This window comes from Macaca mulatta, chromosome 1 (assembly GCF_049350105.2).
Source record: "Macaca mulatta isolate MMU2019108-1 chromosome 1, T2T-MMU8v2.0, whole genome shotgun sequence".
Lineage (NCBI taxonomy): Eukaryota > Metazoa > Chordata > Mammalia > Primates > Cercopithecidae > Macaca > Macaca mulatta.
The window spans coordinates 106,655,516-106,682,596 of record NC_133406.1 but is presented as its reverse complement, the minus strand read 5'-3'; the positions used below and the strand labels follow the sequence as shown (position 1 = coordinate 106,682,596).

Here is a 27,081-nt window from a genome sequence, read left to right as displayed (position 1 = left end):
TTAAATATGAGAATTGTTTCGCAGTTCAGGGGGAAGAGACCATCTCTGCTCCAGCCCTTCGCCCAATTCTGTCCCCCATCCTAGGAGTCTTCCAGAACCCCAGCCCCTCTGTCCCCCGCCCCCTCCTGCCTCCCCCTCCCTCCCCCTCCTCCCGCCATTCCCCGCCCCCCGCCCCTCCCCGGCTCTGACATCACCGGCCAGCCGGGTGGAGTGAGCGACGCTGGGCTCGGGCTCTGGCTCCGCGGGCGGAAGAGGCGGCGGCGGCGGCAGAAGCGGCGGCGGCGGCGGGAGCCGAGGAGGAGGTTCCGGACGCTGCTCAGGAACCGGGGACTCAGGAGTGCCCGCGCCCTGAGCGCTCAGCTCCAGAGGCGGTGAGAGGGGCGGAGAGGAGACATGTCGCGGGGAAGGGGCAGATTTGGGGGTCTAGGCTTGGAGGGGCAACGATCTGGGACACCGGGGCCAGACGGGGAGCGTGGGGACCCCGGACGAGTCCACTTTGTGTCAGGCCCCACGGGGTCCGTCCTTTGGTCGGTGCGTCCTGAGCGCCGAGCGTGTGCTGGAGGCGGCGTGGCTCTGGCCAGCCCATTCCACGCTGAACGGCAGTTTGAGAGTCGGACCGGGGCCTGGGGATTAGGATGCAGCCTGCTTCCCGCCCAGCCGGCTTGGCCAGGCCAGCGCCCGCCCCTCCCTCCCCGCTCAGGCTTCGGACTCGCCTCCGCTGGCGGTCTCCCGGCCCAGCCCTGTCTCGGTTCCATGTGCCCTCACCCCCAGCCCACTGCACCTGAGGAAGAGGTGGGCTTGGTGGAAAGCTTGTCCAGAGGGAAGGAGGAGCTGGGGGTGTAGAGGAGTGATGTATCTAACGTAAAAACCCTTATTAATTTCATATAATCCGTGTCAAAACTGACAGGGAAACACGCACACCTATAAGGCACGCCAGCACACACAGTGACACACACCCATGTGACTTATACACATAGTCTAGCACACTCCAAATCACAAACGTCCCTGCACTACGCATCCGGCCGCCCACCACACCCCCACTCTGTGGGGTGGGGCATCCCATGAGGAGTCTTCTGAACTGCGGGCTCCAAGTCATCAGTCCGACAGGACAGCTGAGTGGACAGAAAGGGCCACTGTCCCCAAATCCATCCTGATTTTCTGGCAGCTTTTCCCAGCCCCTGGCTTCAGATTGTTCCTCTTTAACAGTGGGGAAAGATGGGAGAAAATCTTGGTCTCATTCCTCTAAAACAAGGAGACAGGATTTTGCGGGCTAATGAGAGTAGGGGCTTCTGGTGGCCTCTCTTCCTGGGTCCAGTTAGGGCTTAGGGTGCTGGGAATGGCTAGTTTCTGGGTAAGAGTGGCCAAGGGATGGAGGAGGAGGGGGTGGAAGAAACGGAGAGGAAAAAGAATGGGTATGAGTCAGCCAAGAATGGAGCCCGTCAGAGAGAGAATGAGAGGAATGTGTGTGAGAAGCAGATAGACATCTCCAGAGAGGTCCAGAGATAGTCAGGGAACCAAGGAGAGGGAGGAAGTGAGAGACAGAGATGGTCAGAGAAATGTGAGAAGTGCTTGAAAGTGCACTAAACAAATTAGGGAGGATGAAGGTGGGGGAAGACCACTGGGAGTTAGGGAAAGTGGTATGTGTGTCTGGGCCCCAGGCTGTCAGAGCGATTAGCTTTAATTGCTCTTCCCTTTGTGGTTAAATACTCCGTTGGGGAAATTGCCAGTGATGCCCTAGGCTGCAGGCTTCCCTGGTTGCCTACTTCCTCAATTCCGTACCCATCATGTGTGGATGTATTATCATGCATGAAGAGGGTCACAGAATCAGAGCGCCTCACTCGCTCACACAGATCCTCACCAACAATGTCATGATGGATATCTTCACCAGCTGGTAGGCAGCCAACCACTGAATCTCCAAGCCACTCCCACCAAACTTACTCTGTTTTGTAGCAGGGATGCTCACCCCTTCCTAATTGCAGCTCTGAGTATTCAGATGGGGACACTGAAACACAGATCCAGGAGTCCTAAGTATTCATTGCTATGACTAAGTTGGATAGGTGAGTAGGAAATGCTAGAAGGGGTGAAAGCCTATAGAAAGGAAGAAAAGAGATACTGAAAGATGAAGTAGAAAGGAAATGGATGACGAAGAGTGAGAGAGATGGAGAGAGATGGAAATAGAATCAGGGAGTGCCACACCAGAAGAGTGGAGACAGAGATGGTCTGGGGAGAGTCCTAGGCCTCATTCCCCTCCTCACCGTCAGCCGGCCCTCCTCTGCCCTGCCTGATCCAGTGCCAGCTATCTCCTGATGCCCCATCTTGGGTCTAGCTCTTCTCTAGACTAAAGGCTGAAGGCTAATCCCTGTCCCCATGCCCGAAGGTAATCCATTTTGCTTCTTGGACTGAACATTTTGGGCCCCAGATGTCCTGCCTTTCGTCACTTCCAGGCTGACCCTGGAGCCTCAGAACCCTCAATTTCCTTGTTACAGGAATAAAGACAACCCCCTCCTCCCCGGCAAAGCTAGATAAAAAGCTTAAAGAAGAAATCGAGAATGATATTAAAGGAAATAAACTACAGGACTGCTTGAATTTGGGGCCCAGATATAATTTAAAAGAGGAAAGCTGGACCCCTACTCTCTCCCTTCCAACCCCTCTGTCTCTCCATGATTACTTCCAACTTCAGGCAGAAGACTGACAGACTTGAGTGCCTGGGAGTCCCCTCTTGCCCAATACAGGGACCTCTAGGTCCTTGCAGCTGTGTGGGATGGCCCCTCCCCTTAGCCTTAGGCAGCTGCAACAGATGTGGAAGAGGGAGGGGCAGCAACTCCTAATCTTCAGGCTTCCTTCTCGAATTTACAGAGGATTTGGAACCAAACATTAGAGAGAAGGGATAATCTACCACGACTTAATGTCAAAATGCACAGAAATTCTTTTGGTGCTGCCACCTCCTCCACAGGTGGTTATCCCAATTGCCAGGCTTCTCAAAGCACTCCCAGGGCCTGACTCTTCTTACCCCAGTGCCCATGGAGCTCCCACCTGTCCCACCCTAAAAGGTCAGTATATAATGGTCCTTACCTCCTGCCCCTCTTCCCCAGCATCCTCAGTTGGTTTGACCTTTGTCAGGGCTGTGCCTGGGGCCAACTTGGAAGGAGAGGGAGGCAGGAAGGAAGGAAGGTGTGAGGAAGCGGTGAGCAGAGCACAGAAAGCTGGGAGGGAAGAGGACTGACTTCCTGGCAGCCAGGGCTCCGGTTCCTGATTCCTGCCCTGGTATCCTGTCCCAAGAATGGCCTCCGCCCAGACTGCCTGGTGATCCCTGAGCAGCTCTCTGCACTGCTCCAGAGATCAGGAGGATTTTTCAGAGCCCAGAGAGCAGATTTCTCCACAGGCTCTAAGGAAATCTGAATCTCTGGTGAGGAAAGTGACATGGAGGATGAAGGAAACAAGCTCTGCCAAGCCCCACCATGGTCAGGCCAGACCAGCCCAGGTACAACAGTTGATCAGTGAGAATTGACAGCAGTTCCCCTAAACAACACTCCCTTTGCTTCTGCCATACTAAGGCCTAAGCAAATCTATCTCTCCAAGAAGGGAGGCAACAGGGCGGCCTTTCCTTGTACCCTCAGGGGGCCTTACTCCTATCCTTTCTGTCCCTTCTTACTCACCATTCCCCACACCCCTCTCATCTAGTGGTGTCATTGTCCTAACGACTGGGGGGTGGGGGGACCCAGAACTGAGGTTGTCATAGTAACAGATGAGCTGAGGTTACAGCCTTCTATAGTTGACTGTATGCTCTCCTCTCCCTCGCCCCCCCATGCCTCATTTGCAGCCTTAGTCTCTTTCTGTTTCCCAACTCCAGCTCTCTTCCTCCATTCTGCAGGCTTCCCTCACCCCTCTGGATGTGAGCCTGTGGTTATATGCCTTCTTACACATGCTTTTGGCTGGTTTAGACACATAAAAACACACACCACAGATACTCACAGCCAGTGCACCCACAGCCATATATCCAGTGCTGGCACATACACCTCCATTACCGGAACATCCAAACACACCCACAGACACCCAGCCACTGCCGCCTCCAGAGCTGTGCCCACAACCCAGGGATGAGCATCCATAAGATCCAAGCACACACACATTTCTCCTCTGCCACTTTAACATTCCTAACCCCGTCTCTCTTACGGGCCTCTTTGTATCTTTCACTCTCTTAGAAAGCTCCTACCCACTGCCCCCAAGTCTTTGTGGGTGAGTGTGTTACACACATTAATCTCTTCCCGCCTACCTCCTCTGTAGATCTGTTTTAGATTCAAAGCCCTAAATCTTAACTCCTCCCGACACACACACACACGCACGCACGCGTGCACTCTTTCCTCCTGCAGGATCTGTAATATTTACAAACTCTCCTTCCATATGAAAGCAGGGAAGTATAACCCCCAATCCTGCCCCATTTCCAGCTAAGGGCTTGACCCCAGAGTTTCCTCCATTGGGGCAGGGTCTTGTCTCCTGCTGCGCTTTCCCTTCCAGCTCTACTCACACCCCCCCAACCCATTCTTATCTCCATCTCTAGTCCCCTCCCCATCATCCCCCTCACCCATATCCCCCTCCTTCTGTCCTTGGATTATCAGTGGAGTGAGGGGGGTTGGGCTCCAGAGCCTGCTGCTGTGACCTAGATTTCAAGACAGAGACAGTTCCTGGTGCTGACAGTCAGAGAGCATTGTTCCTGGCCCGGCCTGGCAGGGCCACTGCTGGGCCCTTCTGTCTGGTTGCACCTGGGTGTGCAACTGAGCATGCCTATGACTGCCTGTTTCTTGCGGGGGTCATGGTAGCCCTGCTGTCTGGCTCATTGTCTGTTTGTGTCACAGTGCCTGCCGCCAAGGGAGGCTTGTTTATTCTGGTCCAAGTAGGGGGCTGGGAATGGGGACTTCTGGGTCCGCATCTCTTATTTTGTGATCACCATGCCAATCTCAGTTCCCCTGCAGTAGAGCAAGAAGGAAGGAAAATGGGAGTGTGTCAACCAGGCCCCTTTGCCACATTCCCAGCCTAATGCTGGGGTGATTTGCGGGCAGCCTCAATCAGGGACGAGGTCATCTTGCTGCTTGCCCACCCCTTGGTCTAGTCGCATACAGTGTGTTTATGATACAATTTACTTTTTAAAACATGCTTTACTTTTCTGACTAAAACAGATACTCATTGTGGAAATAAGTTCCATTTTTGAGCTCACCCACTAGTGTCACATTTTATGAAATCCAGAAAGTTCATTCAAATATCTGACCTTCTTTCTTCTGTCTTAGCCACAGTTCCTATCTTAGTGGAAGGAAGGCCTTGAATGTTTTCTACTTCTCACCTAAGGATCACGAAAGAGGGATGGGGTGAAGGCCTAGGTGAGATCTGGCCTTGCTGATCTCATCAGACCATGCTGAAGGTAGTGCCAGTAGGATGTTGATGCAAGAAGAGGGGGCAGTCCCCTTTTGCCATTCTCCCAAAGCCGCATCTAAAGTCCCCTCCCTCCACCACCCAGCCAGCCTGGGAACTGGGCAGGGGGCCAGAGCCAGTCACTTGGTATTCTTGGGCATGGGGGCTGCAGGCACAGCACAAAGGGTAGGAGAGAGCTGAGTGGGGGCCTGGTAACCATCAGGGGAGAAAATGGGCTCCACAAAGGTGGGGGTGGTCCTTGCTTCCCCCACCTCGAGCCCTAATGACTGAATACAAGGCTAGCATGGAGAGGCCAAGGAACCACTGGACCAAGCAACTAGGCATCCATCCAAAATGAGTCATTAGTGGAGTGGCGGGGAGTTGAAGTGAGGGACCCCTTTGCCTCTAAGGCAGAATGGGGAAGCTAGAACACACAACCTCCTACCAAACCCTCCAGCTCCTTTTCAGCTTCTCATTGCCACAGCAAGCCTCGCCCTGGTTGTTTTGGAGTTTTTTTTCCCTGACATGGGGAGGGGTTGGAAGTGGGTGGGGCGATTCTGGGGGGGGACTTGGAGAGAGCGGGTGAGAAAGTCGGGAGCAGGTTGCTATGGTAACCGCCTCCTCAGTCAAGGGAACTGTTGCCAGGGTTACTGTTAGAGGGGGAAAACAGAAGAAAAAGATGGTGGGGGGAAGGAGGTATGACTTGTCACTCTAGGCTCCTGCCTGGCTCCTAGCATCCCGTCTACCCTGACCGCCTCCCCTAGGTCTTCCTTTTCTCCCTCAGCCCTAGCCACCTCCAGCCTCCATGTTCCAGGCACATGCCTGGTACGGCAGAGTGGGGAGTAGGAGGGTAGTGCCGGGGAGTAAACCAGACTCCGTACCTTAAGCTCAACTCCTATTCCTTTGTTGCCTCCCAACCCCAGTCATGGCTGAGTACGGGACCCTCCTGCAAGACCTGACCAATAACATCACCCTTGAAGATCTAGAACAGCTCAAGTCGGCCTGCAAGGAAGACATCCCCAGCGAAAAGAGTGAGGAGATCACTACTGGCAGTGCCTGGTTTAGCTTCCTGGAGAGCCACAACAAGCTGGACAAAGGTGGGGGAGGGGAGCACAGGGGTCCTGTCATCAGTCTTTCAGGCTCAGTTCATTCAGCAAACAGAGATGAGCTCAAAGCTCTTACATCCACAATGTTTACCCCTCTATAGCAAGGCAGAAGAGAGGTGCTCTAAGAGTATGGGGGCCTTAGACATTTTTCATTGTGCCCCTCATCAGTAAAAAACGTTATTCAGATACTCCTGTGCTATTATCACATACACAACAGAACGTAAAAACAATCTAACAATAGTAAAATTTTAAGTGACAAAAATTGGGAAGAATTCTAGACAATAAAAATAGAAGAATACTTGAATAAGGGGAGAACTCGAAGTGTAATCTCATCTGGTAAATAGTAATACTAATCTTTGTTAAGCACTTTTTAAAAACTGGTAAAATTTAAAACTACAAGTTCTAACACTTTCTTATCCACTTTGAGAGACTACTGCTTGGGGAGTGGGGTCTATGGATTAGACTAATCCCACACAGCTGGAGGCTTTAGGGAAGAATTGGTGTTTAAGATGGCCCTGAAAGGTGAGTGGGATTTCTAAGGCAAGATCCAAAGGAGGGCATGTCAGGCAGAGGAACACTGTCACAGAGTATCTAGTGTGTTTGGAAATGCAAGCAGTCCTGCTTGGCTTGACTAGGATGCAGGGTGTTTAGAAATGGCTGGGAAGGTAAGGGTAAGACTGTGTTGTAGAGAGCCTGGGTATTGGATAGGTGAGGTGAGTGAACTCAGAGCCCTTCAGATACACTATTCTGACTGCTGTGTGGCTGGCAGGGAGAAAGTATAAAGGAGGACATGTTACAGTTAGACTATGGCAACAGTCAGAGGGGAGGAGCCAGGGAAGAAGGTCTAAGGGCATCTATAATCTCCTGAAATTGGCCAAGCCATGGACATCATCCTTCTGGTGGTGTCCATACCTTCTCTCATTTAGAATAACCTTTCTCACCAGGCCCAGATTCTCTCCTGGGTTGCCTAGAGATTCCACTCTGTTGGTCCTACAAGTGCTGTCAGCAAATTCTTATACTTACTTGGATGGAAAGTGGAAAAGGATGGGGGTGGGGATGGGGTATCTGGAAGTCAAGTTTTTCTTTTGTCCCCTCCCCACAACATATGGGAGCTAGTATCCAAGCTAAACCCCTCATTCTAACCACAGTCTAGAAACTTCACTGACCAATTATCTGTCCCTCCTGCAAACAGTCCCCTGTATTGTTGTTTGGGTGCCTTAGCTTTCTTTTACTGGATTAGTAGCCCCTCTTCTTCCAGTGTTGTACCCTCCCATAACCAATGTCAGCAACTCAGCTTTGGTTCCAGGTCCCTAGTCTGGTGGAGTAGGGGAAGCTGACCTCTACAGCCTAGCTCTGACCCTATCTCCTGCCTTCCTCCAGACAACCTCTCCTACATTGAGCACATCTTTGAGATCTCCCGCCGTCCTGACCTCCTCACTATGGTGGTTGACTATAGAACCCGTGTGCTGAAGATCTCTGAGGAGGATGAGCTGGACACCAAGCTAACCCGTATCCCCAGTGCCAAGAAGTACAAAGGTAAGAGGCCACTCCTTTAACTAGCTGCACCTCTGCCTCGTCCCGTTGACTATCCTTGGAGTACTTGAGTTTTGGGAGAGTGGAGGCAGATGCCCAATGGGCCTGCCTGGCATCTCCCATACTGCTGTCCCTGGACACATCCCTTTTTGTCCCCAGACATTATCCGGCAGCCCTCTGAGGAAGAGATCATCAAATTGGCTCCCCCACCGAAGAAGGCCTGAGCAAGGGGGAGGAAGAGGAGGAAGGTTGGACCTTCATCAGACCACTCCCTTCCCCCATCCTCCAGGGGAGGGGGCAAGGGCAACCCACCATCTACCCACTTACTAACCTGGTCCTAACCCCCTTACTGTGCGCGTGTGTGTGCGTGTGCGCACGCTCTGGCTGTCTGTCTATATGTCTAGCTCATCTAGTTCCTCTTCTTAAGGGGATGGGGGTCAGGGGCTAGGGGAGGGGGCTGAGTTTCCCCACTTTAGGAGGAGGTGGGGGCTATTTCTATGCAAATAGAAATCAGCACATTCCTCCTACTTCCCTTTCCTCCACTCTCCCCCCATATCTTTAAAGTGTGGAAGCAGAAAGGACCTGCATTTTCCTACATTGAGGAGCTGACATGGGGGTAAGGTATGGGAGAGGTAGGTGGATCCAGGGAAAAGCAGTGGGGAGGGAAGGCAAAGAGGCCACTCAACCCCCACCTGGAAGGGGCAAAGAAAAGCCAGAGTTCCCTGTTTGTACTCCTGTGCTGGACTAGCTGTTTCCTGAGTACCAGCAGGTCCCTTTTTTGCCTCTCATGGGCCTAGCATAGGTATGAGCCAGGGATCCTTTCCTGGCCCCTAAGATCAAACCCCATGGAGCAGCCAGCATTAGATGCCCCCACCCACCTGTACTCTGGACTGTGCTGGGAACATGTACCACTGAGCCTGAGATGGGGATGAGGGCAGAGAGAGGGGAGCCCCTTTTCCACTCAGTTGTTCCTACTCAGACTGTTGTACTCTAAACCTAGGGAGGTTGAGGAATGAGATCCTTAGGTTTTAACCTGCATCCTGACCCCACCATCTATAGGGTCCCAACTTGGTTATTACAGGCAACCTTCCCTCTCTCCTTGGTGAAGAACATCCCAAGCCAGAAAGAAGAGAAGTTAACTACAGTGTTTTCCTTTGCACTGATCCCCACCCCAATTCAATCCAGGAAGGGACTTAGGAAACCCTTCTTTACTAGATATCCTGGCCCCTTGGGCTTGTGAACACCTCCTAGCCACATCACTACAGTACAGTGAGTGACCCCAGCCTCCTGCCTACCCCAAGATGCCCCTCCCCACCCTGACCGTGCTAACTGTGTGTACATATATATTCTACATATATGTATATTAAAACTGCACTGCCATGTCTGCCCTTTTTTGTGGTGTCTAGCATTAACTTATTGTCTAGGCCAGAGCGGGGGCGGGAGGGGAATGCCACAGTGAAGGGAGTGGCAGAATCAAATTGCTACATAGTCCAAACAAAAAAGAAAGCTTTTTCAAAAAACATTTAATTCACATGCAGTCTCAGAGACTATTTAGACAAAGTTGAAGTTAGGAGCTTTCAGGATGTGAGAGTAAAACTTTAATGGGAGGGGAGGGCTGGCTGCTGGAAGAAGGAAGAAGCCAGACTGGTTAGACAGTATTCTTAACTCCTAGCCCAGCCTAGCGTGTCCTGCCCCTCTGGCCACTGCTGCAGACACCTGCCTTAACACACACACCTCTAGGACTCCACAGTTTTGCCTTAAAGGACCTTCCCAAGTCTCCCTTTCCCTGTCTGGCTTCTCCCTTAAGAAGAGAGAGATACTTGTAGAATTGGGTGGGAGGAATGAGCATAAACTGTCCTTCCATTTGGGATATGTTACATTAGAAAGAGAGAGAATAAGGAGCCTTTCTTATGGAAGAAATGGGAGAAGAGAGACAGGGTTATTTTCAGCAGAGTCTAGTAGTTTCTCTGTAAGGCAAAATAATCTAAAAAGACTAACCTGCCCACCCACTCCTTATATTGCTGTGAGATTGCCCCTATCTTGTGCTCTTCTGTCTGCAGTGTGCACGGCCTTGTTCTAACCTGGAATAAAGGTGATTGATTGTATTGTAACTAACTGATTTTAAAATTTCTGTGAGTGACGAGGATTTTGAAGCCTTTGAATCACTGGGAAGGGAGGGGGAACAATATTTATGCCCCAGAACAAGGGCTGGGAAAATACCCCGAGTGTATACCCTCACCCCACCCAATCTCCTAAGTATCACTGAGCTAAATGGAGCGTATCCTACTTCCAACAGTCTCCAATTGGAGCCCAAGCACTGGAAATACGGGTCTCCCAAAATGGACTTTCTAACACTGTATCATGTGCAGAATGAGAGGGGTAGCTACATTAGTAGGAGCAAAAACCATCCATTGTGAATAAATGGACCACATACCACACAGAGCAGCAGTCAGGGGGAAGAAAAGCTTTACTGGGAGAAAATACAACAAATTCCAGAGTGCATGGTTTTTAGCCCACCCTATCACCCCGCCAGCAATAGGAACACAGACCACTCAATCACACATTCCCTACCTCAGGGAATAAGTACAGCAGCCAACATCTGGTCTGAGAGCTGCTGGGAAAAGGGGCAGGAGGAAGAAGTGTCTGGGAATACCATTCTCTCACTCTTTTCCCCTCCTTCCTGGCCTGATTTAGTAGAATCTGACTGTCCCAGGATACAGAATTCTTGATTGGATCTTGTGGAAACTGGGGGCAAAAAAATAGCAGCAAAAGCACTTAAAGGCAAGAATTCAGCTGGGACTTTCAGACTCAGTGACCAGTGATAAGACAAGTGCCCAAGCTCCAGCCACTGTAATCAGTCCTTAGATTAATGACTTGTTCCTCAATCCTAAAATATCAAGAGGTGGACAAGGTTTAAGTCAAACCAAGGAAGTCTTTCCCTTCACTCTTCTATGAAGAAGGGAACTGGCATCAAGTTGGATGGCTTAAAGATCAAGCAGCTAAAGGTAAGAGAGACAGAGAGAGAGTGTATGTGTATGTGTGTGGTGTGTGTGTACGTGTCTTCTGTCACACAAAGTACCACAATAGTCTGCAGTGGTGGCACCACCCTAAAGTATTTTAAGTTTTAAAGACAGGCCAGCCTCTGGTTAGAAGAGCCATCCTTGGAACCCCCTACAAGACTAAAGGAGAGGTAGGAGATCTGAGGCAAAGAGCTGAGAGGAATTTCCTGGTTTTCCCAACCCCCACACCAAAGCAGGGAACGAGGAAGGGCAGAAATGAGGATCCTTCCATTCTCGAACCTCCAAAAACCTAAAGGGTAAGTCCCAATCTCTAGTGACCATACACAGAGGTAAACTGACCCCAGGTGTCACCTCCACACCATTACTCTTGTTCACTCTTAAGTCCCTTTATTGCATTCATAGAGAATATATAGGTATTTAAACTTTGACAATAATTTTACCTTGATACATCCAAGTTTGACTTGCTTTTTAATATATTTATAGATATAAAATTAGGCCTCTAACAGTGATAGGGACAGGGAGATTGCTGCCACCAAACAATGTTTTTTAAAAAAATAACAGAAGAGGTAACATCCTTCCTATTCTTCCTTCACGTCTGCCCCTCTTCCACCTCTCCCCAACCTCCCTCACCTGACGTATTAGGGGGTGATGGGATGAAGAGAAGAGAGTGAAGGATATGTAATCAAGTGCAAAACACTGTGATAAGTACAAAGAATGAATAAGGTGGACAGGAAAGTGAAGAGTGTGGGATGGTTAGGGGCTTTAAGGACTTCCCAGGAAAATAGGATTCTGGGATGGGGTTGCTGAGGGGGGGAATAATCAACTGTCATATACTTTTAAAAAACAAAGGAAGAAAAGGTCAAAAACCTAAACCAAAGAGAGAGTGGCACTCCTGCCCTCCACTCTGGCCCCTTGGTACTGAATAGCCAGTTGTTCTACCCACCCCCCCTGCCCAACAAACAAGGGAGCTTAAAGAAAAAGAAACCCCATTCCCTATCCCAAACCAGTTAACAAAATAGGCTTCCCTCTCCTCTCAAAAAGAGGCTTTGGGGAGAGGCCATTTCTACTGAGTCCTATGCACCTCTCCATGGAGCCCCATTCCAGGGGTCAACTCCCATTCCTAGGTACTCTGTTGGTTCACTCCTCTGGTTTGTCCTTCTCCTGGGATGTCTTTCTTTTATCTAAAGCAAAAAGTCCAAAGTGCGTTTCTGCTGAATGTAGGACCTGGGACAGGAAAGGGTTGCCCAGGCAGGATCAGATTGGCAGCCCCAGCCTGCCCCACCTAGGTATGAGGCCTCAAGATGGCATGCACTGCACCCGGTCAGGGCCCTCCTCCTCGTCCGATGTGTCTGAGGAGCTGGGAGACTCATCAGAGTCCGCGTCTGTGGCCCCAACCCCAGGTTCTCGCCAGCGCTGTGGATGGGAAAGGCTTGTTAGTAACTTCCCTGGATGGAACAAGGACAAGCCTGTTAGGTCTTAGCTAGAATATAGATGCTTTAGGCCAGAGATCAGCAGAATTTTTCTTAAAGGGCCAGAAAGTAAATATTTTAGACTTGTGGTCTATATGGTCTTTATTACAACTATTCAACTCATTGTAGCGTGAAGGCAGCCACAGACAATACACAGAATGGGTGTGGCTGCAAGCCAATGAAACTTTATTTACAAAAACCAGCAGCAGGCCAACTGCCAGTCTGCCAACCCCTGAACTAGGCCTCTTTTGGCATAAGAGGAAAAATAGAAGGGTCACACCGAGACTTGTTATTTCTTCTCAGTTCCCTCCTCCACCCTCCAGCCTTTGCCTTTATGAAGATAGGATTACACATGGATGGCAATGGACAAGAGTAGATACCACCCTTTTCTGCTGATGTCTCTTCCAAGGCTGTATCAGGGATCTGATGGGGATAGAGGACAATGGATAGGAAATCCAACCAAGATCACCTGATTCCTCCTTAAAGTCACTACTCTGGAACTTTTTAGCCCTCTTAAGAGGGTCACTCCCTTGGGAACTCATTTCCAACCCCAGCTTACCCGGTGATGGCGTCTCTGTCTCAAGTGATGCATAAGGAACCACAGCATGTGACTATCAAACAGGTCAGGGTGGTGCAAGCTATCTTCATCCCGCTCCCGCTTGTTCTTCTTAATCACCTGGAACCCAAAAAGGTTGGGAAGAGGGGGCAGCAATGAAGAGGAACCTGGGACCTGATCAAGAAGGCTGATCTTCTACCCCAATAAAAGCTAACCGTTAAGTTGAAGTGGAGCTACATTAGATTAGGAAACGATGCCCTAGGTTCAGCTGCTGCAAAGGTAGCAGGCTTTAATATAGAATAATTCTTAAAGATGCTCCTTATCCCCATCCTATTACAAATTAGTGCTACTTCACAGCTGCCCCCTGGAGCAGGACTATTCCCACAGAGGAAATTACAGGAATGTTGGGGAGGGTGTTAGAGCAGTGCCTTTAAAGAACTGGGCAGCAAGTTATTCCTCCCTATGACAATTAAGAATCAACAGTATGTGGATAAGCAGAAAGAAAATAACTTCTGCAGTCAGCCACTTACATCTTTTAACCCTGTCAGCTCAGTGGAAGCTTCAGCTGTGGGTGCCCAGATCTTCACATCATGGTCTAGGCCACTGGTTGCCAGCACAGGCAGGTGAGGGTGGGGCTCAAGACAGTTTACCTGGTCAGGAAGAAAGGAAAACAGACTCAGTAGTGTGTGGGAGTAGGGTTTAAAAACCACTACTCACCTTGAGCCAAATAATTGCCCTTGATCAGGGCTGATGCAGCTGCTGGGGAAGGGAGGCCCACCCATCCTGAGCCTAAGCCAAAGGGCACTGGGGGTAGAGAAACCAGACACAGACTGGGTATAAGACCAGGCACATCAATCATTTCCTCTGTTTAGGTCAGGGGTGGCTTCATCCCCAGATACGGCCCTAGGGATGGGTGAGTGAACTGCCCAAGCTTACTGCTGGCTTCATAAGACAATGAAATCCAGATGACCTCATTCATTCCAGATTCCAAAGCTCCAACTTGCCCAAGGCTGGAAAAAACCATCTCAGTGGCTTTCACCAAATGGCAAATAAATTTTAAAAAATGAAGCAAGCAGCAGCTGCCAATGAACCCCCAGAGAAGAGTCGGAGAACAACTACATTCATTTGGCACTGTTTACTAGAACTGGAGGAAGGCACAGGCTGAGAAGAGGAGGCTGAGTTGCAGGGAGTGGTGGGAGTGATGGAGGCTCATGTCTGCTTGAGAGAACCTTGCACATCCCAGGGGAAGCATCCTACTACCTGCCCTGAGCACAACAGGCTCAGCTATAAGGCAGCACATTAAAATAAAGCAGCTTCTTGGGGCTCCCATAGCCTCAATCTCAGCCACCCTCTGGGTAAATTCACTGAACAAGGCAAAAGAAATAAACTACAGCAGGAAGGCCTTCTAGCTTAGGCAGTTTCCTTCTGTCCGAAAGGCACCCATGCCCCCTGCTGTCTGACTTGGAAACATGAGCTTCCCTAAGGGAAGGGCAGGGAAGTTCCTACCCCATCCAAAAGAGTTAGTTCCAGATCTAGCTGCTAAAGCATTTTGAGTCTTTTAGTGAAAGGAGGAACACATAGGAAAGGCACCCTGCCTTGCAGCTGGCCATATAGTCCAAGAAAATAACTTCTTTTAGTTCTCTCTGGACCAACCACCTCCCCTGCCTCACCTGCACAGGCAGCTGAGGATAAGTCAAGGGCAGGCATGGAAAACAGAGCTGACCTACAGACTTCCCACTTACTTTGACTCCATCTTACAAATAAACAAATGCTCAGAAAAGACTGAAGCTAAGACTGAGCTTATGAATAAAACAGAAACCTCGTTCTTTATCTCCTCCCATTCCACATATCAGCCTATTGTGAAGTTTATCTTTGGGCTGTTTTAGGCAGTGCAGTTCAATGCCTGGAATAATATCTATCTCTAGTAACGGACAACTTACACATACAAACCTGAACTTTTTCATCTATCTCCTAATAAGCCCTTGTTACAGACCTGTACTCTTTGAGCTAGCTCTGCTTGAATAAGTCAGCAAAATAAAAAAGCGCAGGGGAACAATTCCTTGGAACTTAAGACTAAGGAAAAAGCCAGTGGCAAGAGGAACAAGAGAATAACATACAGTACCTGAATTGGAGCCTGCGGGGGGAGCCGACAGAGAACTTCTGGGCCAGAGTACCTGGTCACTTCACCAGACCTGTCTGAATGCCAGGACTTATCCTGTCAATAATGCCTGAGCAGAGAAAAGAGCTCTGGCCTTAGATGACTGGGCTGGGGGAATGTAGAGAATGGGATCAAGCATCAAAGTGCTCTTGGGAGACTAAGGGGCTGTCCTCTGATACCACCCCCCATTCTTGTCCCTGTGAAGCTGAATGGGAACAAAGAAATGATCCTCAAATCAGAGTCAGGAGATCTGGGCAAGTTAGAAAATAACTTCTAAGATCTTTGGTTCTAACATTCTACGTTACAATTACATTCTACTCTACATTTACAATTTGCATGATATAGAACTGCTGAGTCTACTACATTGAAACTAGTGCCTGGTGACCCCCACTGCTGGAAAATTAGGACCAAAAACAGAACAGAGGGAGCCAAGTAAAAGACCACATCGATCATTCAGCTTACACAGAGACAAGAATATGTAAGGAAATTTGCTTCAGGGGTAGCCTCTATATCTCTTATTCTACTTATTTACTCTTAGGACCACTAAAACTTAGGCCTAGGGCCCACCCATCCCAAGTAAATGCCTTCCTCACCTGGGCAAATGGGTTAATCATCAAACCCTGGCATTGGCTGAGCTAAAAGCAAACTGGCCTGCAGAATGCTTTTGGAGAATGGACAAATGCTGGCCTGGCAGAGGGCATTCAGCCCTGCATCTCTCTGGAACAGAATGCAAGGCAATAGCTTATGTCAAGAAAAAATTCACTGGCCCCTTCTGACTTCCTTTCTCTAAATGCCTATTGCATAATTCCCATTAAGACTCAAGTGTTTTGGGTTTGTTCACTGCAGATGACACAGGGGGACCTATGGAAGAGTAGGAAATGAAGCAGGGAAGAGTGAGACACATCTTGAACTTCTAGATTCCTCTCCATTTGTATTCAAACCATAAAAACCCTAGATCTATGCAGGTCCCAGGTCCCCAAAATTTAGAGGAAACCAGAAGAAAATTTGAAATACCCTCATACCAGGGCAAGAAAAACATAAGGAATGGGATCCTGATTGCAAGGAACCATTCTAAATTCTAAAACCACTCTCTGAAAAAAACTTCATCAAGAGATGGCTAGGCTCTGTAAAGTTCCCCACAGCTAAGAAGGAATAAAAAGGAAGAGAGACTAAGCTGTCTCAGTCATTCCTTAGAGGTCTTGGGTAACCAGACTATTCTAGACAATCAGTATAATTTAGTCTTTCAAACTGTCTTTCCATCTCCTGTGGTCCAAAAACCTTGTAACAGAAAGCAATTGAACTCTTTCCTAATTCTAGGTCTCAAAAATGAAAAAAAAAAAAAAAAAAAAGATAAGGTTAACCAGATACATCTAGAGAGCTGATGGCTCTTCATTCCCTAACTCGATTCTCACTCTTCCTTTTTGACCTAACTCCACAGAGGTCTGCAGAACTCAAAGGACAGGCAGACTATGATATGATCATGGGTTATACAGCAAGCAGACTGCTCAACTACTAGAAAAAAATTACATTTGCTTTCTCCTTACATATACACATTTATATGTGTTTGTTACCTATTTGAATGTAAGCATGACACTTCACCCCTAAATACTTCAACATGTATATCTTAAGTACAAGAATATTCTCCTACATAAGTAATCAAATCAAATAAATGTAATATTGAATACCATGTTATCTAATGTATAAACCATATTCTAATTTTCCCAACTGTCCAAAAAATGCTCTTTATAGTTTTTATCTGCTGATCTAAGATCCAGCCAAGATCACTACTTAGTTTAGTTTAAAGGGAAGAGACATAGAGAAATCTTTAGCCTTGTGTAGGAGGGTGTGCCCTGAACGCTAACACTTTTTCATTTGGAAAAGGTGCATGCCTAGAGATAAGTTACATCACTCAGGACAGGACAGAGGTTCTTCCCTAAGATCCCTTTCTTGTCTCAATAAACTGTGCTTTACAGGGACAGAAGATAGGAACAGGAAGAAAATACTCCATCAAAAACTCAGCACCCCCAGGCTAACTAGCCTTTTATGGCTGGTTGGACCTCTAAAACATGGTATTATGTAGTCACAGAATTCAGTGTCCCTGCTAAAACCTACCTTAATGACTGGAGAGATTAGGGAGCCAGCCAGCTCAGCATACCATACTCACCACGCCTCCCTTGTCCCCCTCCATGAACTGAATAATCTGGCAGGATGATTTCTCCCAGAGGAAGATGTGCCCACAGTCACTACCGCTCACCACAAACTCACTCTTAGGGCCATAGAAATTGACGCCTTTTACTGAAACGATAAATGAGGGAACAAACCACATGAGGGTTGGCATCAGGCCTATATATATTCATCTCAAAGGGAATTTAATTATTCACAAACTCTAAATCAGCTGAGGGCCAAATAATTATTTTCATTTTCTCAAAACACATCAAGAGATTATGCATGTTTAACAGATAGTTATAAGAATCACAACAGTCCCAGAGATGATTTATATTCTCCCAAAGAGCTCGCTCCTTAGGGCAGAGGAATCTGCAATCCTTTAGCAGCAGCCTCAGTCTCTAAGTTTATACCCTAGCAAGCAACCACAGGCCTCTCTAATCCCTTACCTGTCCCATCCTGATTCGTCCCAGCTGTGTCCACTCTTAGGCAGTACTGTCTTATGGCCTAGGATTATCTTTGATATGTGGGCTTCATTGGTACTTTGTCAATATTTTTGGGGTCATCAGTTGATCTGAGACTGATGAAGGCCACAACTGCCTCAAGAAGCAAGTCATCTGTGCTTGCTACCATTAACAGGGTTCCACTCTCCAGAATCAGTAAAAGAAGCCAAGAGTTCCAATGACTATGGTCAGTACAATATTGGCCATGAGACTGGCACCCTTCCTTTATCTGCCTGTGTACTGAGATCCAAGAACAGATTTTTCCCTCCCTTCTTACCAGCTCAGGAAAAAAACGAAAAGGAACTGCTATCTCCAAGACAAAATCATGACAGGTATCTGTTAGGAGTCGTAACAACAGAATAATGATTCCTCAACTTTTCTGGACATTAGAATCATGTGGGTAGTTTTTAAAAATCTCAGTGCTCAAGTTCCATCCCATCCCTACTAAATCAGAATATATAGGGTTAAGGCCAAACTTATTTTTAAAAGAACATCAGGATTGGGATTGGTGGCTCATGGTCAGCACTTTGAGAAGTCAAGGCAGGCGGATCACTTGAGCCCAGGAGTTAGAGACCAGCCTGGGCAACACGGTGAAACCCCAACTCCACAAAAAATACAAAAATTAGCCAGGTGTAGAGGCATGCACCTGTAGTCCCAGCTACTCAGGAGGCTGAAGTGGGAAGATCACCTGAGCCTGGGAGGTCGAGGCTGCAGTGAGCCATAATTGCATCACTGCACTCCAGCCTGGACAACAGAGTGAGATCCTGTCTCATCAACACAAAACAAAACAAAACAAAACAAAACAAAACACAACACATCAGGTGATTTCAATGTGCCCCAAAGGAACAAAACAGGCCAATCTCGGGCTAGTTACTACCACCATTCCTCCTCTTCTGCCTCATCTAAAAGAATAGTTTACTCCTCCTCCTAGAGGTGTAAGGTCACTCCCTATTTTAAGCAATTCAGGATCACTGACTAAACAGGGCTTTCCCTGACTCCCTAAGACATTGTGCTTATTTTGAAGTTACCTGAAATCTTAAAATAACAGTCTAGTCTCCTTATGTCCAAACCAATTAGAAGCAACATTATTGGAGTGGCAAGAGATGCTCTTGAGTGCATTCCCCTCTAGCATAGTGGAGAAAACATGAAAACTCCAGCCCAATTCAGGATAATCGCTCAGTGCCCATGGCAACACAGGCAGGTAGTTTCTATTTCTTTTTTTTTTTTGAGACGGAGTCTTGCTCTGTGCCCCAGGTTGGAGTGCAGTGGCGCGATCTCGGCTCACTGTAAGCTCCACCTCCCCGGGTTCACGCCATTCTCCTGCCTCAGCCTCCCGAGTAGCTGGGACTACAGGCGCCCGCCACCTCGCCCAGCTAATTTTCTTGTATTTTTAGTAGAGACGGGGTTTCACCGTGTTAGACAGGATGGTCTCGATCTCCTGACCTCGTGATCCGCCTGTCTCGGCCTCCCAAAGTGCTGGGATTACAGGCTTGAGCCACCGCGCCCGGCCGGTAGTTTCTATTTCTATAACCTGAGCAAGACACTGTGGTTCTCCAAAGCCAACAGGCTTGGGCCACAGAAACCTAGGAAGACAGTCTCACCTGTGGCATTATTTCTGTGGCCCTTGTATCTCTTAACATACTGGGCCCCATCACTGTGAGAGGAGTTGAAGAGGTAAATGTCTTCATCATTGTAACTGGCCAGGAGCTCTGCCAAGAACAAGAACATAGCAGTGAAGGCAAAGGCTGAAAAAAGCAGGGACCAGGAGTTGGGGGTTGGGGTGGGGCTTCTTGCCAGTAGTGCCCCCTCCAAATACCCAGGTGTAGCACCCATCTTATTTGGAACACCAGGCAAGTCCGACTGTACAGGGTAGACTAGGAACACACTGCCAACCCAGGGGCAGCAGAATGCTCAAAAAGATCATACCCATTAACTCAGGAATGAGTCAAAGGCATAAGAACCTGCTCAGGCAAGCAACCTGGGCTTCAGGACAGGCCCTGCCAAATATCATCTGCAGCATTCTGCAAATGGTACCTGGCATTTCCAAGGGTCATCTGCTGTATCCTCCCGCTATGTGCTCACCATCAGCAGTTACTCCCCAGCTGCTCTACTTGGAGCTATAGCACAGTGGTGAGCACTGGAGGGCACATGCCTCACTGGCTCAGCAGCTCCCTAGACAGAGGGGGCATGCCAGCCTAGGAGCTGGGCCCTGCTCACGTACCTGTGCCGTCGTGGCTGTACACAAGACAGGTGATGTTTGCTTTGGACTCACTGTTCACCTGCAATAAGGAGCAGATACTGACTGATGCCCCACCCCCCCATTTGTTATACCATCTTCAGGAAACAGCTTTTCCTTCAAACTCCCCTATATCTTCTCCCAGAGATTTGAGAAAGACAGACAGAGACAAGAGTACAACTGATGAACATGACCACCTCAGGGGGTAGCATCTTGGGGCTTTCTCTTGGTTGCCATCTGTGTGCTAGCCATTTTATGTACACTGTCTCATTAGGCCTCACCATCAAGGTGCAAGGCAGTTATTTTTATTTCTATTTTGTCGATTAAAAAAACTGAGCCTATCAGAAGTGAAGTGACTGCCAAGATCACAAGGCTGGTAAGTGGTAAAGCCAGGAATCAAATCCAGATGACTGACTTGAAAGTCCAAGCTCTTCCCACCATACCAACAAGTTCAGGTGCAGCCTTGGGGTTGAGTCAGGGAAGCCTGGAGCAACTGGCCCTTCATGAATCTTACCAGGTGATGAGGACAGAACTTCTTGAGTACTCCATTGTTCTCGTTCTCATCAATTTTCCTCTGGTCATAAATCCTATAATTGGAAAGCAATGAAAATGTAAAAATTTACAAACAAATCCCTTAACGAGCTGCAATTTGATATAGTGGCAGGAAACTGCCAGCTGGATGAAAATAAACAACATTTTCTAAACCAAGTTCTGGCTTGTGCTCTTCTTAAAGGGCATCCCTTTTCCAATCCATTTCCCAAGTCTTTGTTTTGTTTGTTTGAGACTGGGTCCTGCTCTGTCACCTAGGCTGTAGTGCAGTGGCATGATCCCGGCTCACTGCAACCTCTGCCTTGTGGGTTCAAGCGATTCTCTTGCCTCAGCTTCCTAAGTAGCTGGGACTACGGGTACACACCACCACTCCCGGCTAATTTTTGTATTTTAGTAGAGACAGAGTTTCATCATGTTGGCCTGGCTGGTCTTGAACTCCTGGCCTCAAGTGATCTGCCTGGCTTGACCTCCCAAAGTGCTGAGATTACAGGGATGGGCCACCACACCTAGCATCAGACCCTAAATCCTTCATCCACGTACTTCCCATTTTAAGTGGCAATCCTCAATTCTGTCAGTTTGAAGTTGTTTATCTCTCTCCTCAAGTGTTATATCACATACTGATAATTTTCACCGAAACAACTAACATTAGTATGGAGCTTTTTATGTGTACATGACCTACAGAAAAGGGTTACTCACGGGCAGAAACCACGCTTAATGTAAGTCAGTGGGTCCATAATCACTCCTTGAAACTTTATTTGGCCTGTTCTCCCTCTCATACCCCACAATACTTATTAAAAACTACCACCCATATGCTCAAGACTCCCTCTCCTTTCCACATTCTTATCAAGCACACTACACCTTCACTTTCCTTCCTCTCTCTAATCCAAGCTTTAAACTCAAATATTTAGGATACACATATTATGTGTCAAATATTATGCTAGGTGCTAAAATTACAGTGAGGAACAAGACCAGATCTACTAGTATCTGTCCTCACCCAGTCTCCTCCAATCTCAGGGTCAATCTTTTGACAAATGCTCTTCATTTCATCCTTCCAGGGACCTTGTTTGATGATTATCTAATTTCTCAACCTCTTCCTCATCACCAGTTGGCCACTTTCTAAAAATCCTTCTACTGACTGTCCTTTCCTACTATTGCTTTTTTTCTCCTTCCCCTTACAGTCACACTGTAAAAGAACGATCAATTCAATATTTCCACTTCCTTATTTCCTATTCACTTCTCAGTCCCTCCTAATCTGGTTTTGGTCCTCAACTCACCACTGAGACTTTCTGACTGAAGTCATCAGTTAATTATATCCATTTGTCAAGTAGGTATAAGTCTAGAGCTCAGAATAAGTGTGTGTCTGCAGACACAGATGTAAGTCATATATCCGTGTATAGGTGGTAGTTAAAGCACTGGTAATGGAATTAGATCTCCAGGGGAAAATATAGAGAGGATTTTCCCTTCCTCCTTTAGAATCTCTGGCCTCTTTCAGAATACAATGAAAACTCTAGTCCCTTCTCCCCAGAAAAATGCACATAAGCACACTTTCTAGAGGTTCACACAACACTTGTACTTCAAGTTAAAATTCCCTGGTATAAAGCAAGACGAGAGCTGAAGACTGAGATGCTGAAGAACATCAGCATTTAATGGGTGAGGAAAGGAAGACACACCCATGAACAACACTGAGGAGTGGTTGGACATCAAGGAGAGAAGGTGTTTCAGGGAAGGAGTAATAATGTCAAGAGTAGAGAAAAGGACTTGAAAAGTATCTTGTTGGCTTTGGCAGTTAGGTTACTGATGACTTAAGCCTTGACATCCCCAGCTCACACGATCCTCCCGCCTCAACCTACCAAGTAGCTGGGACTACAGGCACACACCACCATGCCGGGCTAATATTTTTATTTTTTGGTGGAGACAGCATCTGCCCAGTTTGGTCTCAAATTCCTGGCCTCAAAAGATTATCCTGCCTTGGCCTCCCAAAGCGCTGGGATTACAGGTATAAGCCACTACACCCCAACTAAGTGTTTATTAATAACCTACTATATTCTACATATGATGCTAGAACAAGGTTTGGCAAACTTTTTCTTAAAGGACAAGACAGTAAATGTTTTAAGTTGGTCAAGAGGCAAACCATCTAATCTCTACTATAACTATTGAATTCTGCCATGTAGCATGAAGGTGGTCATAAACAACATGAAAATGAAGGCCATGGCTGTGCTCCAATAAAACTTTATTTATAAAAACAAGCAGTACAGTTTGTCAAGCCCTGTGATAGAGAGTAAGCATAGAAAGATTAATACAAACTTTCCTACTACTTTCTGAACATATGATAGGTCCTTGATAGTTTACTTTATTTTTAGTTATTTTTTTTTTTGAGACAGGGTCTCACTCTGTCATCCAGGATGGAGCGCAGTGGTGTAATCACAGCTCACTGCAGCCTCAAACTCCTGGGCTCAAGAGATCCTCCCACCTCTGCCTCCCAAGCAGTTGGGACTACAGGAGCATACCACCACGCCTGGAGATATTTAATTAATTAAAAAACTAAAATGTTTTAATTTTTTTTTTTTTTGGTAGAGACACAGTCTTGCTATGTTGCCCAAGTTGGTCTTGAACTCCTGACCTCAAACTATCCTCCAGCTTTGGCCTCCCAAAGTACTCTAGTTTTATAGTCATGAGCCACCACACCAAGCCCCTTGACATTTTAAGTCACATAAGGAATAGTTTTAGCATCCTCTCCATACCTTTACCACATCTCTTCCCACATGCCTTCAGGCACCCACTAACTTGTTACCCTAAGTCTTCTGTACCTGCCTTTAATCTAATGTTCTCTCAGTGTTGCTGATTTTGGCTTAATAACTGGGAAGCGAAGAGATGATTTACTGACTGTGCTTCATCAATCAGGGCCTATTCTTAATCCTTTAGCAATAAATTTTCATGTCAGCCAATCACACTGCCAAATTTACCACTAAATAATTCATCTGATATATCCTCTTTTTCTTTACTCCTATAAATTCTTAAAACTAAGCTAAGCAGGAATTAGCTTAGCTTAGCAGGTATAGTAGGGACTCATACCTATACCTCCTCTACTTGCCTACTTTTTTTTTTTTTGACCACAGGCCAAAAAGCATGTCTCCCCAGAGCTTCCCTTAAATACTTTTTAATAACTCTAAACTAAAATTCAGTATTTATGATGCAAAAGCCTTGAGGATGAGTAAGCTATTTCTCTGTATTCCCTTGAAGTAATTTCTTTAGGCTAGGAGTGAAAGTTAGTGATGTTATGATATAAAACATTCAGCAAAAATGTTTTCAAATTTATACCAGAAGATGAGCTGTTCGGGTTCTTTCAAAGAAAGAGTAAGAAAGGAGAAACCTCAAAACATTCAGTTGGCTGCGGAGGAGAGGTGCCAGAGAAGTTGAGTGTAACCTAATGTCAGAGAAGAGCTGGAGTGCTGAAAGGGCTACCTGCTCAAGTAGGATCAGTGTGCCTCAAAATCTTCATGTAGCCAGGCACGGTGGTTCACAACTATAATCCCAGCACTTTGAGAGAACAAGGCGGGTGGATCACTTGAAAACAGAAGTTCGAGACCAGCCTGGCCAACATGGCGAAACTGTATCTTTACTAAAAATACAAAAACAGCCAGGCATGGTGGCACATGCCCGTAATCCTAGCTACTTGGGAGGCTGAGGCATGAGAATCACTTGAACCCGGGAGGCAGAGGTTGCAGTGAGCCGAGATCAAGCCACTACACTCCAGCCTGGGCAAAAAAGTGAGACTCTGTCTCAAAAAACCCAAAAATCTTCACATAACTTCTGCCAAGTAAATGGCCAATAGAGGATACTGAGGCTGATAAGAGACAGAAGATTTGAGTATTTCTCCTTGTGTTGAAATGTTAAAACTCTTAAGTCCTACTCTAACCCTGGGAAAGTATCAGTTTTGGGTTAAGGCAATATGAACTACAGTTCTCAATACAGCAAATTCCTACATTCCCCTCCAAACACCTTGGTCCTAGTGGTGGAATTCGTTAGAGACACAGACTTTTCAAGTAACCTGGAGCTCTAAGTAGGAACTCCCAACTCGAAATTTCAGTGAATGCTCAACTTGGAGGAGGTAGCAACTGAAAATGTGTAAAAGTACAATCCTTTTTGATCAACAGCTTCTTATCTAAAAAAAAAAAAAATCAGCCGGGCACAGTAGCTCACGTCTGCAATCCCAGCACTTTGGGAGGCCGAGGCGGGTGGATCACCTGAAGTTAGGAGTTCGAGACCAGCCTGGCCAACATGGTGAAACCCCGTTTCTACTAAAAATACAAAAATTTAGCCAGGCGTGGTGGCACGCCTGTAATCCTGGCTACTTGGGAGGCTGAGGCAAGAGAATTGCTTGAACCCAGGAAGTAGAGGTTGCAGTGAGCCGAGATTGTGTCATTGCACTCCAGCTTGGGTAACAAGAGCGAAACTCTGTCTAAAAAAAAAAAGAAAAAAAAAATCTATGGCTACACATTTGAGGACTGTTGGTAACTAGAGGAAATGAGTTTTGAAGACATGGGAATAGGGGAAGAACAGAGAAACAAGGTTCTGTCCAGGATACCTGAACAAGGCAAAGTCATCTCTCATGTCTTTTCTAAAAATGTACCCTATTCCCCATGATTCTTACTGATAAAATGAATCTGGAAATACAGCTATAAAATGTGCTCTCATTTCAAAAGATGACGCTTTTCACTTACCATTAGGAAAGCAAAAAGTCACTCATTTTTCTAGTGATCTTGTCCCTCTCTCTCCTTTCTAACTGATGAGCCCAAAGAAACATAGTTAAAATAGGCCAACTGGATAGGGATGAATACAGCTTACTACTAAGGGTCAGAGGAAATTAACTAATACATATGGAGATTGAATCCAGTGTCTGTTTTCCTTAGGTCATGTATCAAGAGCCAGTGTTAACAAAAGGTGTTCACGGTAACAAAGATATCACTATGGATAAAAAAAAGTGGTAGCTCAGGACTGTGAGAGCCCAAAAACCCTCAGTTCACATTAAGTGCTCCCAAGTCTAACTATTTCTGAATTGAAAACCAGTATTTAAAATTTCTAGGCTGGGTGTGGTGGGTCACGTCTGTAATCCCTTTGGGAGGCCAAGGTGGGTGGATCACAAGGTAAGGCGTTCAAGACCAGCCTGGCCGAGATGGCAAAACCCCGTTTCTACCAAAAACTACAAAAATTAGCCAGGCGCGGTGAGAGGTGCCTGTAATCCCAGCTACTCGGGAGGCTGAGACAGGAGAATCACTTGAACCCGGGCGGCAGAAGCTGCAGTGAGCTGAGATCACATCACTGCACTCCAGCCTGGGTGACAGAGTGAGACTCCATCTCAAAAAAGAGGATAAATAAAGTAAAATAAAATTTCTAGTGCATGTTTATTTATATATGAAAAAGGTAGAAGATTATTTACTAATACAGCAGCTGCTGGTAAACCTAAATTCACGGCTTAGCTGCCATGTAAGGACCTTGGTAAATTCATCTAACAACTTCTCTTTTCTTTTTTGAGAGAGACTCTCGCTCTGTCATTGAGGCTGGAGTGCAGTGGCACAATTTTGGCTCATTGCAACCTCTGACTCCTGAGCTCAAGTGATCCTCCTGCCTCAGCCTCCTGAGTAGCTGGGACTACAGGCATGCACCACCACGCCTGGCTAATTTTTGTATTTTTTTTTAGAGACAGAGTTTCACCATGTTGGGCAGGCTGGTCCCAAACTCCTGACCTTAGATGATCCACCTGCCTCGCCTCCCAAAGTGCTGAGATTACAGGTGTGAGCCACTGCACCTGACCATCATCTAACTTCAAAATTTGATAATCTCTAAAATATGTAAAGTCACCCCTCAGAGACTGTTACATTAGAGAACAGAACATCTCCAAAGGCATGTAAGATTTTTGGAAAATGGTAAAAAATCCAAGATAATAGTTAATGGATTCCTAGAAAATTCATAACTCTCCATAAAGGAGCACCGGGTAATCAGTCTTATAAACTGTCAAAGACACAAAAGAGCCACAAACTCACCTTACAAACTGATCTCGTCCACCCACTGCAAACTGGTGGGTATTGGCAGGATTCACAAAGATCGTATACAGTCCCACTTTCTTCTCTTTCTCTTTTGTCACCACCAGTTTCCTTTAAGAGTAGAAAAGCACAGAAAATTATATACTCCAAAAGATCCAGATGGCCATGGTAAAGGAGAGCCAAGAGAGTAACATGGCTAATAAGTAATCAAAGAGATTCTCATTTGGAAAGAAAGAAGTGTTGTGTTTTGTCTGTTTGTTTTGTACGTAACAACAGGAAAAAAGCACACACATGTATTATATGGGACTTCGGGGATTGGGGAAAAAAAACCTGTAGTGAAGTCACTT

General features: G+C 46.9%; 2 protein-coding genes across 54 annotated transcripts in view; one reads left to right on the top strand and one right to left on the bottom strand.

Moving 5' to 3' along the window:
* Nucleotides 1-186: 186 nt before the first annotated feature.
* PEA15 (proliferation and apoptosis adaptor protein 15) lies at nucleotides 187-10,150 on the top strand. Of its 4 annotated transcripts, XM_077961273.1 has the most exons (6): nucleotides 187-371; nucleotides 1,954-2,057; nucleotides 3,280-3,481; nucleotides 6,324-6,497; nucleotides 7,887-8,042; nucleotides 8,199-10,150. In XM_077961273.1, the coding sequence occupies exons 3-6, from the start codon at nucleotides 3,421-3,423 to the stop codon at nucleotides 8,261-8,263; spliced, it is 456 nt and encodes a 151-aa protein (XP_077817399.1). In that variant the 5' UTR covers nucleotides 187-371; nucleotides 1,954-2,057; nucleotides 3,280-3,420; the 3' UTR covers nucleotides 8,264-10,150.
* A 338-nt stretch (nucleotides 10,151-10,488) lies between these two features.
* The window catches only part of DCAF8 (DDB1 and CUL4 associated factor 8), a 46,608-nt gene continuing 30,015 nt past the window's right edge, over nucleotides 10,489-27,081 (bottom strand). For 38 of the 50 annotated variants that reach the window (XM_077940791.1, XM_077940692.1, XM_077940826.1 and 35 more), the window contains 8 exons: nucleotides 26,735-26,845; nucleotides 20,659-20,731; nucleotides 20,130-20,187; nucleotides 19,510-19,617; nucleotides 17,407-17,537; nucleotides 13,615-13,734; nucleotides 13,088-13,204; nucleotides 10,489-12,472 (listed from right to left, as the gene is read on the bottom strand). In XM_077940791.1, the coding sequence (XP_077796917.1) occupies nucleotides 12,356-12,472; nucleotides 13,088-13,204; nucleotides 13,615-13,734; nucleotides 17,407-17,537; nucleotides 19,510-19,617; nucleotides 20,130-20,187; nucleotides 20,659-20,731; nucleotides 26,735-26,845 (835 nt within the window). In that variant the 3' untranslated portion in view covers nucleotides 10,489-12,355. Of the gene's footprint in view, nucleotides 12,505-13,021; nucleotides 13,205-13,614; nucleotides 13,735-15,206; nucleotides 17,586-19,485; nucleotides 19,618-20,129; nucleotides 20,188-20,658; nucleotides 20,732-26,734; nucleotides 26,846-27,081 lie in introns of all 50 variants that reach the window. The other 12 variants (XR_013396183.1, XR_013396190.1, XR_013396191.1 and 9 more) reach the window with 6 other exon arrangements.